We start from the raw sequence: 13,979 nt of genomic DNA, 5'->3' as shown, positions 1-13,979 counted from the left end.
AAAGGGATAAATAGGGAGTTCCTAGAACATGTAGTTTCTCATATGCACTCTTTTGTAATGATAAAAAGATAAAAATGATCACTCTTTGTGGGCCAAATATAGAAAAGCAGCCTTCTATCTTTAGCTATCTCACTGGATTTCCAAACTAGCATAGTAGGTTCTTGATTGTATGCATAACCACACCAAGTGTTTTAATATCAAATTGTGAAGATATTTCAGTAGCTAATGTTGTATCATGAAATTTCATAGGACCAATCCTTTCCGGAGCATGAAAATGGTTTTCAGGTTGGAATGAGATTAGAAGGCATCGACCCCCGACATCCATCTGTGTTCTGTGTGCTTTCTGTAGCTGAGGTAAGAGATGGTGTTATTGCCTTGGGTGGAGTGCACAGTGACAGACGAGAATTTTCTAGAGAATAATCAATTTGAGTGCTTTCTGTTATAAACAGATTCCAGTACATTATGGATTAATTTTAGTCAGTGATGGGTGAAATACATTTCTTAATGATTTTTTCCCTTCTCTAAAGAATAATCTTTTAATAAGTCCCTTATCACTAACGGTTACCCTTGATTCAATTGGTAAATAGTTTTCATGTGAGGTTGATGACAATCAGTGACTCCCACAGTGTTGCTTTTGTCTGTTGAAAGAGACATAATTATTCAAGTTTTAGCTGAACTAATGAGAGATGCATGTGGAAAATGTCTGTGCACATGAATCTTATATTTATGTTTATATAAATGCAAGCATTTTATGAAAATTATATGGAATAAAGAGCCATTGATGAAAGTAAGCGGCTTATAAAATATAATATTTACTAAATATTTTATATTGTTAAAATGATGAAAATCCTCTATATTTTAATGACATCACATAAAAAAATAGTACCCACTTAATTTGCTAATTGATTATAGCTATTAAAACTTGGATAGCCTCTCTTAAGGGTGTATTCCACATGGTTTTATTATTTCCTTTATTGGGCATGCTAGATCCCTATGTTAGAGTTGAAATGAGGCCATGTCCATTTTGGTTTTGCTCTGTACTTTAACTTACACTGTCTTGGGATATGAATCCTAGCTAGACAGCAGGAGATGGAGTTTCTGAAAGCAATATTTGACAGGTATTGAATGAACAAATAAAGTTTTTGATTGATGGAGATGTAAAGTGACCTCAGATTTCTAGAATGAGTAAAAGGATAATTTTTTTAAAAGAAAAAAAATTCTAGATACTTAAACAATAGGGTCTGTCAGCATTTTTGCTTTATTCAGAAGCCCTCTCTAATTTTTTAAAAATTGTTTTAATGTTTATTTTATTTTTGAGAGGGAGAGACAGAGACTGAGTGGGGGAGGGGCAGAGAGACTCTGAAGCAGGCTCCAGGCTCTGATCTGTCAGCAGAGAGCCTGATGCGGGGCTCGAGCCCATGAACTGTGAGATCATGACCTGAGCCGAAGTCAAACGCTCAAGTGACTGAACCACTAAGGTGCCCCTCTAAATCTGTTCTTTTAATACAAGCACATTTGGATAGGAGGATTTGTTCAAATATGTTGATGGTAGCGACAGAATATATGACTATTTTGTTAATTTGTGTACCCTTCGAATGTGAGACACTTAATGAAGGATTGCAAACATTCCATTTTACAGGTGTGTGGCTACCGCCTGAGACTTCATTTTGATGGTTATTTAAGCTGCTATGATTTTTGGACCAATGCGGGTTCCCCTGACATTCATCCAGTAGGGTGGTGTGAAAAGACCAAACACGAATTGCACATCCCTAAGGGTAAGCCAGCATGGAAAGAGAGTTCATTTTATTTTAACAACATTTTATGAAACACTAACAAGAGAGCCTGGTGTGAATTGATTTTCAAAATGAAAGTTTAACCCACAAAAAGCAGTAAGACTACAAGGATACCATTTTTAGGAATGAATACAAGTCTTTAAAAGAAAAACACCATTGATTGCTAAGGTCTTCTGATAAGGTACCTAAGGCAGAAAAAAAATCTTATGAGTCACATAAAGTTTATTAAACCTTATAAAGAATGAAGAAACTTATTTTTTATCATGATTGAAATGAAATATTTCACTTAGTCTCTGATGCCATCCAGGGAGGAAACTTGATTCACTCTATGTCATTTGTTTCAAACAAATCTTGGAAAACAGGAACTATGAAAGAGAAGACAGTTTCACAGTCTGCTTTCTTTTGACAGGAATTGACAGGAATTAAAAATCTCATCTTTGTCTTTTGTTAATGTGCTAGATATGCTTTTGTTATGTGCTGGCAGATGTGACTGAAGCCTTTTTTATTTGTTGTGTGCTGGTGAGATGGGGATTTAATCAGTTGAGATGCCCATGGACACATTTCCTTGCACAGCAGACTTGTGTATAAGGTCTCCTGCTTGGATGTGACAGTATTTGATGACTGTGGCACTTCTGAAGTCAGTATATAGTCATTTCATTCTCAGTAACCAACTCAGAGTATCCTTGGTGGATCCGTCCCTGAGACTAATGGCAGAATCCCTCAGATTGCTGGATTTCATGAAGGCTGGTCACAGGCACATTCAGTCAGTAGGTATTTATGGAATCCTTGCTGTGTGCAGGCACTGGGGACAGAGCCGTGAATACAATAAACCATGTCTGTCTTCATGAGGCTTTCATTCCAGAGGGGAGAGCAGTAATAAAGATAAGCTATGGTGTCAAGCAGTGACTGGGTTAGGGGACAGAGAGGGTGCTGAGGAAAGGTGTGAGGACATGACATCCCACGCTTAGGTGGATGAAATGAGGGAAATCAGTGAGGCTCCTTGGTTAAGAAGCCTGGCCGAGAGAAAAGCAAGAGGAAATCCCCCAGGGGCTGGAGCCTCTGGCCACATTAAGAAATCTCAAGGCGATGAGTGTGGCTGGTGCAGAGAAAGCAAGGGCAAGAGGTAGGAGATGAAGTTAAGGGTGTAAACCTGGCCTTGGAGACGGTGCAAGGAGTTCGACTTTTATTTTGTGTAACAGTTAATCAGAAAATAATTATTTGAGCCCCTTTTACATGGGCCAGCACCATGTGAGCCACTTTAGGGCACATGGAGAGGAGGATCAGTGAAAAATGGGAAACGCGTAAAGATAAACAGCAGAAAGTTGGAGTTGCCAGATGGTCTTTGGATTGGGAAGGGGTTTCTGTAATTTCCCCAGGGGCCTGGCACCCTGGATTTTTGCATCATCGGGACCTGTGACGTTCTCAGTGACGTGGCTTCTTCAGGGTGTTGACCAACTCAGGAACTTTCATCTCTTCCCTTTGTCCATGTTGGGAAGCCTTACTAAGAGATGAGACTCCCGTCAGGTTACCCGGGTACTAATTCCGTATCTTAATGAGTTTCAAAAATCTGTAGGAGTGGCATGCATGATGGGAAGTCACACCAGTTTTGAATTTCATAGGTTAAAAAACACTGAAACAATTTATGGGTTTTAATTTAAATCTTTTTGGTCTGCTCAAGTACATTGAATTTCCAACGTTAGAGTGGAGAAGGTTAATATATTTAATATGCACTTGGTTACATCCTGTGGGTGTTTTGAGCAATCCGTATATTTTTTAGGTTATAGAAAAGATAAATTTGTTTGGATGGATTACTTGAAGGCTTGCAAATTGCAAAATGCTCCCAAGAAATTATTCAGAAACAGGAGTTCTGTAAGTATTTTCTTCCTCAGTATAAATCAGATTTCTACTTGAGCTTAAATGTCTTAAAATCCACTATATATTCTGTTGCATTTTAATTTTTTCAGAATCCTTTGCTTCCTATGACTTTTCTCACTTAATTTGTTAATTTCCTATGGGCATATCTTTTTCCACCTTTGAATGAACAATTAAATACTTTAGTTAGATGCAGATAGTTGAAGACTTTATGTTTAAATCCTGCTAAAATTAAAAATGCCTTTTAGAAGTGTTCTTGTTTTTGCTTCCGGTGAGTTACTTGTTTCAACTTACTTTTGGTGTTTTGTGACCGGTAGTTACGGAAGGTGAACTTTGAATAAACCCAGCCTAGATGGATTTACTTGTAACAAGAAAGAGGGTGACATTTATTTCATACAGATTCAAGGGACATATGCTGATCTGGATAGAGCACACTTTTTATGCCTTGTGTTCCCGGCAACCTACCGGCTTTTCAGGAGAGAATGGGAGTAAGGTGCAGAGCCCCTCTGTCTACCCCCACCCTACAGTATGAGGCCACACTCCAGGAAAGGGGGCAGGGAAGCCTAATGTCACCTTGCCACTGACTGGCTGTGTCCCTTTGTAGGACACTTACCCTGACCTTGAAATCAATGTTCTACAACTGCTCAGTGTGTTTCCTAGAATTGTGTCAAGCAAAGAGTAATTGAAATGGGAAGTTGATTTTAAAAATATAATGTGCTAAAGGAAAACAAAAAGCAGGGCACAGTATAGGTAGTGAAGAGATAGAAAAAACTCTTCTGGTCCCCAGATAGTATATGTATACTTTCTAAATCCCTGGACTGACTAATTACACCCTACAAAAAGTGTGGTTTTGTTATTGTAATGTTATGGTAACTCATAGCTCTTACTGTTTTTTAAATATGAAAGATATGTATGGGTATTTAAAAAAGCCTTTGGATTATTTTTAAGTATGAGTTTATTTTTGGATTACTGCGTGTGTTTCTTAAATATTGAGAAAGCCACTATTTTCAAATGTCATCAAAGTAAATGATAATTTTGGTGCTGAAGAGCCGATTTTTACTGCTTCTCTAAATTCTGATGTTTGGAAACTATTCAGAAACCTACAAGGAGCAGAGAAAATTATTTGACACTCTTGTATTCAGTAAACATCATATTTTAAAATTAATGCAGTTTCTTCTAAGAACTGCAAAGGGAGGATGAGGAGGAGGGAAAGAAAAGTTTCCTGCACACAAATGTAAGAGCTAGTTACCTGGGTTTTTGTTATGAATGTTAACTTCGTAACAGTTTGCTGGGATATTGTTACTAGCATTTGCTGGCTTCATTCCAGAGGGTAAGTATTGATATCCCTTTAGACCGTTCTCATGCTCAGTCCTCTTTGGTGTCCTGTTTCTTTTTGTGCCTCTTCCATCTGGTGCTGTGTTAGCATGGGCCAATGCCTAAAGAATTTCAGGTTGGAATGAAGCTGGAGGCCATCGACAGGAAGAACCCCTCCTTGGTGTGTGTGGCAACCATAGCAGATATTGTTGAAGATCGCTTACTAGTGCATTTTGACAATTGGGATGATAGTTACGATTACTGGTGAGACACCAATGTGTGTTTTATTTTTGTGTGTCCATGTTTGGTGTTAAGAATTTAATTTCATTCCAGTCCTGTCACCATTCTTTCTGTTCTTAGAGTAATGAACATCAGGAATTTAGGGGCCAACTTTTCACTACCTTCTCCTCCACATGAATTGCTGAATTAGAGAGCCCGAGAAACTTCTCCATTCTATGAGAGGTTACCTAATGAGGCTTCATCTGAGATAATATGACCGGTTCAGGGCCCTTCACTCTACTCTGTCTAGTTTGTAAGGCAAGCATTTCTATGAAAAGGAAGTTAAGAGCTCGCAGTATTTCCCCCCCCTGATAAATGTTGAACTCAGCCTGTCATATTTTTTAAAGGAAAAATTCACAGGGTGAATGGAGGAGTGAATTATTTGAAAGCCTGTGGGGAGCAGAGAAAATGTATGCCACGATACCATTAAACTAACATTGCATGAGTTAAAAGGGTTTTCTGGGTAAAAACCTAAAATATGGAAGGGGGAAAGGCAAAAAGAATTTTTGTAGAATTTTTTCACAGTATATCCTGAAAAACCAACACGTCTCTACCTGAGGCTGTGGTTCTTCATGAGCATGAATGAGACCCGGTTTTCTTCCTTGAACTAAGAAGTAGAACATTGATTAATTGTTCAGTGTGTCTTAGGTAGAATGGTCTGGGTTCCTTGAAAAGGAGAGGGAGGGAATTGTAGGCATATGGAGTCTGATTGGTCCGTTGTATTAAACTTTGGACTGGCCTATTAATACTTTCTCTTGCTGCTAGCAAGAAGTGGTCAAAGAGGCTTATTAAAATGTGCACTTTTTGGGGATATTGCTGGCAGTTCGTGTTCTTATCAAACACTTTAAAAAATACTCTTAAATTTCAAGAGAAGTTTGTTCACTTAGCTTATAAAATACAGTGCTACAATTACTTCTGATTCTATTTAGCTATAAAATATTTTGTTATGTAGTTATTATGTCTTCCATGGTGTCTCATATTGTCTAGCATGGTTGTGACCCTTGGATATTTTTCCTCTGGCATGGAGTCGTACAGGCTCTGAACTAGAATCCTGTTTTGCAGGTGTGATGTAAATAGCCCTTATGTCCAGCCAGTTGGTTGGTGTCAGGAGAATGGGAGAACTCTGATAGCACCCCAAGGTAAGTCGACTGGCTGGGTTTTCTTTGAAACATCTCTGTGTGAGTGGCAATGCCTATTTTTATTTTTGTTTATGCAAACCCCATTTCAATGCCAAGTGTATGGCAAAAATACTGTGCAAGATTCTGTTGACCACCAAGTAACCCACATGTCTGAAATATTGCTCGTCTTTCCCATAATGAAAATGGACTCTTTATAAAGATGTATTAGGTGGTCATTTTAAAACTAAAGTTGCTAAAAAGTTTTACCCAATGAAATGAGTACCGTTGCTGCAGATTAGTATTTAAATCTCACTGCTTCTGCCTACATACTTTATCTTATAACTTATGTTAATTTACTAATTGAACAATAAGATTATTACATACACTTAACTTTGGGGTTAAATGAAAAATGTAGAAATCTAAGGAGTGGGAATTAGCCATGAGTCTTCATACTTGCCAGAACTTTTCACCAAACCGACTTAATTGTTCAGCTAAACACCAAAGTAGGGACTCTTGCTAGTCATTTATATTTTTTCTCACTACAGAAATACTAAGACCTTAGAGATTTTATCAAATTTATGTTTTCTAATTTCAAAATTAATTAGATACATACAGTGGCTGTGTACGCTTAGCATGTTAAAAATAAGTAACTATTCTAGGAGAAACCAGTTTCTTTCAATAAAAAATATGCAGGAAGAAATGTAGAATCTGTAATATACCATTTTAGAATAGAGCAGATATTTAATATTTTTATTAGAGTGATTCTAGAATTCGTGTTAATATTTTTTTCTTAATACACAAATTTCTTAAAATTTGTGTTTTAATCTTTTTTTTCTTAATACAGAAAAACTATTAGGCTTTGTAATTAAAATGACATGAAACACATTCATGAAGAACAGCCAACAAACCAAACCAAGCCACATTTTAAAAAACTACAACCTATTTAAACTATCCAATTAGTCTCAAAAAGTTTTATAAAATGTGTAACATCTTCTCAAATTCTGATTTTAATACACAGATTTACAGTTGCTTGGCCTATTTTTCTGTAAAGCTGGTGAAAGCTACCATTAGAATAACGTTCTTCAAGATGAGGTGAAGTGCTCGTGAGATCTCAGAATATGTGGTTTGAGTTGGTGTGTCTGGGGTAGAGCACCCTCTGTTTCCCAGTTTCCTCTGTTGGATAACTTCTCTGCTGCCCGTAGTGTGGCCCTACCAGACTTCCTGGATAGAGTCAGGGGTTAAGTTCATCACTCTGTCTCTTGGTGCTTTGTCAGTCGAGAAGTAGTCTGTGCATTACTTTAAGAATTGTATATCCAGAATCTTTCCTTTTTTTAAAAATTTTTTGAAGTTTATTTTTGAGAGAGAGAGAGAGAGAGAGAGAGAGAGAGAGAGAGCATGAGCAGGGGAGGGACAGAGAAAGAGGGACACACAAAATCTGAGGCAGGCTCCAGGTTCTGAGCTGTCAGCACAGAGTCCATTGTGGGGCTTGAACTCGCGAACTGAGATCATGACCTTAGCTGAAGTCAGAAATTTAACTGACTGAGCCACCCAACGCCCCTGTACAGAACTTTTCCATCATTAACATGAACTGAGGATTGAGGAGGCAAAGCTCCCATACCCCAGAGAAGACCGAGGCTTTAAGGCTCTGCTTGATGGGAATAAGGCACTATTTAGTTCATAAAGTCAATAAAGTACCAGGAAATTAACCCTGGTTTCTCATTTTCCTCATGAAATTGATTGCATATACAAATACCATCACCATTCTGAAATTTGAGTAAGAGTTGTAGCCATAGACTAATTTAGTGATAGTCTACGTTTCTTCCCTAAGACTTAGGTTTAAAATTCAGAGGAAATTTTGTCCTGTTATACAATGTCTAAATTAGAATCTTCCAGTTAACCTACCTCTAAACCTTATATACTTGGTATTTCTTTTACACATTACAGAAGGTTTTTATATAGGAAAATACTACCCTCCTCTAAGCCCAATTTGTTTCTCTATAGCAAATTCTTTACCTACTTTTTTTTCCTGTTGAGCTATAATCCACATCTATGAATTTCACCTTTTATTGTATAATTCAATGGTTCTTAGTATACTCACAAGGTGGTACAGCCATCACCACTGTCTGTTACCAGAGGTTTCCATCACCTCCCAAAGAATGTCATCCTTGTTTTCTCCTGCCTCTCAGGCCTAGGCAACCACCACTCTGTCTCCATGGGTTTGACTGTTCCAGACCCTTGGCACACGTGGAATCATAGAGAATGGGGCTTGTGGTGTCATGGCTTCTTTCATTTAGTGTCGTGTTGTCCAAATTCATGTTGTAGCATGTCTCAGTACATCATTGCTTTTGTTTGCAAATAATATTTTAGTGTGTAAATGTGCCACATTTTGTTTATGCATTCATTAGTTGATGGGCATTTGGTTTGTTTTCCCTTTTTGACTATTATGAATAAAGCTGCTATAAACTTTCATGTACCAGTATTTGAGTGGTATGTTTTTATTTCTTTTGGTTTTAATTCTAGGAATCGAATTGCTGGGTCATAAGGTAACTCTGTTTGAGGAATTGGCAGACTTTTCCAAAGGGGGCCACACAGTGTACATTCCTACTTGCAATGAATGAGAATTCTACTTCCTCCACATCCTCACCAGCGTGTAATTGTCTTGTTCATTACAGCCATCCGAGTGTGTGTGAAGGTAGATCTCCTTGTCCTTGTGATTTACATTTCTATAATGACTAATGATGTTGAACATCTTTTGCTGTGGTTATTGGCCATTTGTGTATCTTCTTTCAATAAATATCTATTCAAATCTTTTGCCCACTTTCAAGTTGGGTTGTTTGTCTTTTTATTATTGAGTTGTAAGTGTTCTTTGGGTATTAGATGCTGCTGTTGCTTTCACTTTCTTGACGGCTTCTTTTAAAGCACAATTTTGATGGAGTCTGATTTATCTGTTTCTTTTCTCTTTTGTTGTGCTTTTGCTAAGAAAGCACTGCCTAATCTTTGGTCAAAAAGACTTGTCACACAAGACTCTTCTTTCCCTATTGATTGGTCTTGGTGTAATTATTGAAAATCAGTTGACTATAGATACATGAGTTTATTTCTGGATTCTCAATTGTATTGAATTCCTTTACCTGCCTGTCCTTATGCCAGTGCCAGACTATCTTGATTACTGTAACTTTGTAGTAAGTATTGAAAATAGGAATTGTGAGTCCTTTTAACTTTGTTTTCTTCATTTTCAAGATTGTTTTGGCTGTTCTGAGTCACTTGCAAATATGTCCCTATAAATTTTAGAATTAGCTTGCCAAATTCTGTCCAGAAAAATGTCAATGGGAATTTTGATAGGGATTGAGCTGTAGATCAAGTTGGGGATTAGCCATCTCAAAAGTATTAATAATTTCAGCCTATGAAATTCTTTAATTTTCTTTCAATGATATTTTGTAGATTTTAGTCCATAAGTCTGTTTATTAACTTTGTTCCTAAGTATTCTGTTTTTTCTTAACTGAAGTGAAGTTTACATGATACACAGTTAACCATATTAAAGTGTACAATTTAGGGGCACCTGAGTGGCTCATTTGGTTAAGCATCTGACTCTTTGTTTCAACTCAGGTCATGATCTCATGGTTCATGGGTTCCAGGCGCATATCAGGCTCCACGCTGACAACCTGGAGCCTGCTTGAGATTCTTTATTTCCCCCTCTCTCTGCCCTTCCTCTGCTCAAGCTCAATCCCTCTTTCTCTCAAAATACATAAATAAACCGAAAAAAAAAGTGTACAGTTTAGTGAGGGTGTATTGAGTGTTATGCAACCACCAGCTCTCTCTTGTTTCGAAAACTTTCACCACTCAATAAAAACATTCTGTACTTATTAGACACTCCCCACTTCCTGCCTCTCATCCCCTTTGTAACTAACCTCTACTCTACTTTCTCTGAATTTCCCATTCTTGATATATTATACATATATATGAAAAAGAATCCTATAATACATGTTTATATTTGGCTTCTTTTACTTAGTGTAATGTTTTCAACATTCATCCAAGTTGTGACATGTATTGGTATTTCATTCCTCTTTATGACTGAATACTATTCTATTGTATGTACATTTACCATGATTTGTCCATTTATCTGTTAATGGACATTCGGTTTGTTTGTACTTTTGGCTATTTTAACTTGTGCTGTTATAAGCATTCATGTACAGTTTTCTGTGTGGACATGAATCTTCACTTCTCTTTGATATATACTCACTATAGAATTGCTGGCTCATATGATAATCCTAATGTTTAACATTCTGAAAAACTGACAACTGTTTTCTGAAGTACCTGTGCCATTTTACATTCTCACTAGCAACATGTGGGAATTCTTACTTCCCAACATGCTTGCCAACTTGTTCTTTTCTGTTTTCTTAATTAAGGCAATACTACTAGGTGTGAAGTGTTACCTTATTGGGTTTTGATGTGTATTTCTCTAATGACCAGTGATGTTGATCATCTGCTCATGTGGTTATGGCTATTTGCATATCTCTTGAGAAATATTTATTCAAATCATTTGCCTGTTTTTTAAAAAAATTGGGTTGTCTTTTGATTATCAATATATTATTTAAATATTATGTACACTTACTAACCTATATTGTATAAATGATTTGCAAATGTCTTGTCACCTTCTATAGATTGAATTTTTGCATTCTTGATAGTGTATTTTGCTGTAAAATAGTTTTTAGTTTTGATGAAGTCCAATTCATCTATTTTTTCATTCATTAATTGTGGTTGGTATTAAATCCAAGAATCCATTGCCAAATTTGAGGTTATGAGGATTTACCATTATGTTTTTTCTATGGACTTAATAGGTTTGGCTTTTTTATTTGAGTTGTTGATCCATGTTGATTTAATTTTTGTGTATGAAGTGAGGTACAGGCTCAACTTCACTCTTTTGCATATGGTTATCCAGCTTAACCAGTGCCATTTGTTAAAAAAGCCTATTTTTTCGCCATCATATGGTCTTGGCACCATTGTTGAAAAGCAGTTGGCCACAGATATTTAGGTTTATTTCTGGACTCTCAATTCTATTCCATTGGTCTGTCTACACACCTATCCTTATGCCAGTATCATACCATTTTTTAACTTTAGTTTTTAGAAAAATTTTAAGTTCACAGAAAAATTGAGAGGACAGTAGAGAGATGTCCTTTATATCCCTGCCTTCACACATGCACAACCAGCTGCCAGTATCAACATTCCCCAGCACAGTGGTACATTTGTTGGAACTGATGAACCTGCATTGACACATCATCATCACCCCAAAGTAGATGGTTTACTTAGGGTTCACTCTCAGTATTGTGCATTCTGTGGGTTTGGACAAGTGTCTAAAGACATGTAGCTATCATTTTGGCATCACACAGAATATTTTCAGTGCCCTAAAAATTCTATGTGTTCTGCCTAGTCCCCCCCACCCCCTCAGAACTCTTGACAACCAGACTTTTTTCTGTCTTTATAGTTATGCCTTTTCCAGAATCTTAAGTAGTTGGAAACACGCAGTAAGGTAGGCTTTTCAGACTGGCTTCTTTCACTTAGGAATATGCATTTGAGGTTCCTCCACATCTTCTCATGTCTTGATAGCTCACTTCTTTTTAGTGCTGAATAATATTCCACTGTCTGGTTGTATCTCAGATTATTTATTCACTCATCTACTGAAACACATCTTGGTTGTTTACAGGTTTCGGCAATTATGAATAAAGTTGTTATAAACATCTATGTGCAGATTTTTGTGTGAAAGTGTGTTCAACTCCTTGAATAAATGCAAAGAATGATATGGTTGAATGGTATGGTAAGAGGGTGCTTAGTTGTGTTAACAGCCTGCTAAACTGTCTTCCAAAGTGACTGAAACACTTTCCATTTACACTAGCAACATGTGAGAATTCCTGTTGCTCTACATTCTCACCAGCATTTGACATTGTCAGTGTTTTGGATTTTAGACATTTGAATAGGTGTGTAGTGAGTGTCTTGTTGTTTTGATTTGCATTTCTCTGATGACATATGATGTGGAGCATCTTTTCTACTGTGTATTTTCCATCTGTAAGTTTCTTTTGGTGAGGTGTCTGTTAAGCTCTTTAGCCCATTTTTTAGTTGGGTTGTTTGTTTTCTTATTGTTGAGTTTTAAGAATTCTTCGTGTACTTTGAACTAGTCTGTTATCATATGTATCTTTGGAAATATTTTCCCCCACTCCATAATTTGTCTTTTCATTCCCTTGACAGTGTCTTTAGCAGAGCAGAAAAATTTAATTTTAATGAAATCTGCTTATTAATTATGTATTTCATTGATTGTGTCTTTGGTGTCATATTAAAAAGTCATCACCAACCCAAGGTCATCTAGGTTTTCTCCTATGTTATCTTGTAGGAGTTTTACTGTTTTGCATTTTATATTTATATCTGTGATCCGTTTTGAGTTAATTTTAGTGAAGGGTATAAGGTTTGTGTCTAGATTCTCTCCTTTTTTTTCTTTTTCTTTTCATCTTTTTTTTTTTTTTTTTTTTTGGTCTGTGGGTGTTCAGTTGTTCCAGCACCATTTGTTGAAAAGACCATCTTAGCTCCATGGTATTGCCTTTGTTCCTTTGTCAGAGATCAATTGACTATACTTTTGAGGGTCTATTTCTGGGCCCTCTGTTCTGTTCCACTGAGCTCTTTGTCTATTCTCTTGCCAATACTATGGTATCTTGATTATTTACAAGCTTGATTACATTCAAGCTTACTAGCTGTATAATGTCAATCTTTCAAATTTTTCTTCATTGTATGGCTGTTTCTGGATCCAGGATCTTTTGCCCTCACCATATAAAGTTTGGAATATCTGAGAATATTTGCAAAATAACTTACTGGGATTTTCATTGGGCTTGTATTTAATCTATAGATTATGTTAAGAAGAACTGTCATTTTGACAGTATTGAGTCTTTTTATTCATGAACATAGAATATCTATTTATTTAGGGTTTTTTGTTTGTTTTATTTCACAGATTTTTACAGCTTTCTTCATTAGACCTTGTACATATTTTATTAGATTTTATAACTATTTCATTATTTTGGGTGCTAATATAAATGGTATATATATTTTTTTTTAATTTCAAGTTTCACTCGGTCATTGCTGATATACAGAAAAGCTGATATTCAAAAAAAGTTTATATATTAACCTGTATCTTGCAACCTTGCTATCATCACTTGTTGGTTCTAAGAGGTTTTTTGTCAGTGCTTTTGGGTATTCTACACAGACAGTTATACTATCTGTGAACCAAGTTTTATATTTTTTCTTCCCATTCAGTATACATTTTGTTTCCTTTTCTTCTATTATTGCATTAGCTAGGATGTGCCACACTGTTTTGGTCACTATTGCTTTGTAATCAGTTTTGAAATTTGGAAGTACTAAAAGTTGAATACTCCAACTTTGTTTTTATTTTTCAAGATTCTTTTGGCCCTCTATGTCCCCTTGCAGTTCTGTATGAATTTGAAGATTGGATTTTCCATTTCCAGAGAGATTACTATGGGGATTTTGAGGAGGATTACACTGAGTTTTAGGGAGTGCTGCCATCTCAACAGTGTTAAGTTTTCCAACCCATGAATGTGAGATGTCATTT

At 36.4% G+C, this 13,979-nt stretch overlaps 1 protein-coding gene across 5 annotated transcripts in view; it reads left to right on the top strand.

The window, feature by feature from the left end:
• L3MBTL4 (L3MBTL histone methyl-lysine binding protein 4) overlaps positions 1-13,979 on the top strand; it is a 354,831-nt gene that overhangs the window by 89,695 nt on the left and 251,157 nt on the right. For all 5 annotated transcript variants that reach the window (XM_029922680.1, XM_029922679.1, XM_029922681.1 and 2 more), the window contains 5 exons: positions 250-354; positions 1,640-1,775; positions 3,571-3,662; positions 5,089-5,243; positions 6,321-6,397. In XM_029922680.1, coding sequence (XP_029778540.1) covers positions 250-354; positions 1,640-1,775; positions 3,571-3,662; positions 5,089-5,243; positions 6,321-6,397 — 565 coding nt within the window. The remainder of the gene's footprint in view (positions 1-249; positions 355-1,639; positions 1,776-3,570; positions 3,663-5,088; positions 5,244-6,320; positions 6,398-13,979) is intronic.

Source organism: Suricata suricatta, chromosome 14 (genome assembly GCF_006229205.1).
Source record: "Suricata suricatta isolate VVHF042 chromosome 14, meerkat_22Aug2017_6uvM2_HiC, whole genome shotgun sequence".
NCBI lineage: Eukaryota > Metazoa > Chordata > Mammalia > Carnivora > Herpestidae > Suricata > Suricata suricatta.
The sequence above is the reverse complement of the archived record's forward strand: the minus strand, read 5'-3'. Positions and strand labels throughout refer to the sequence as shown.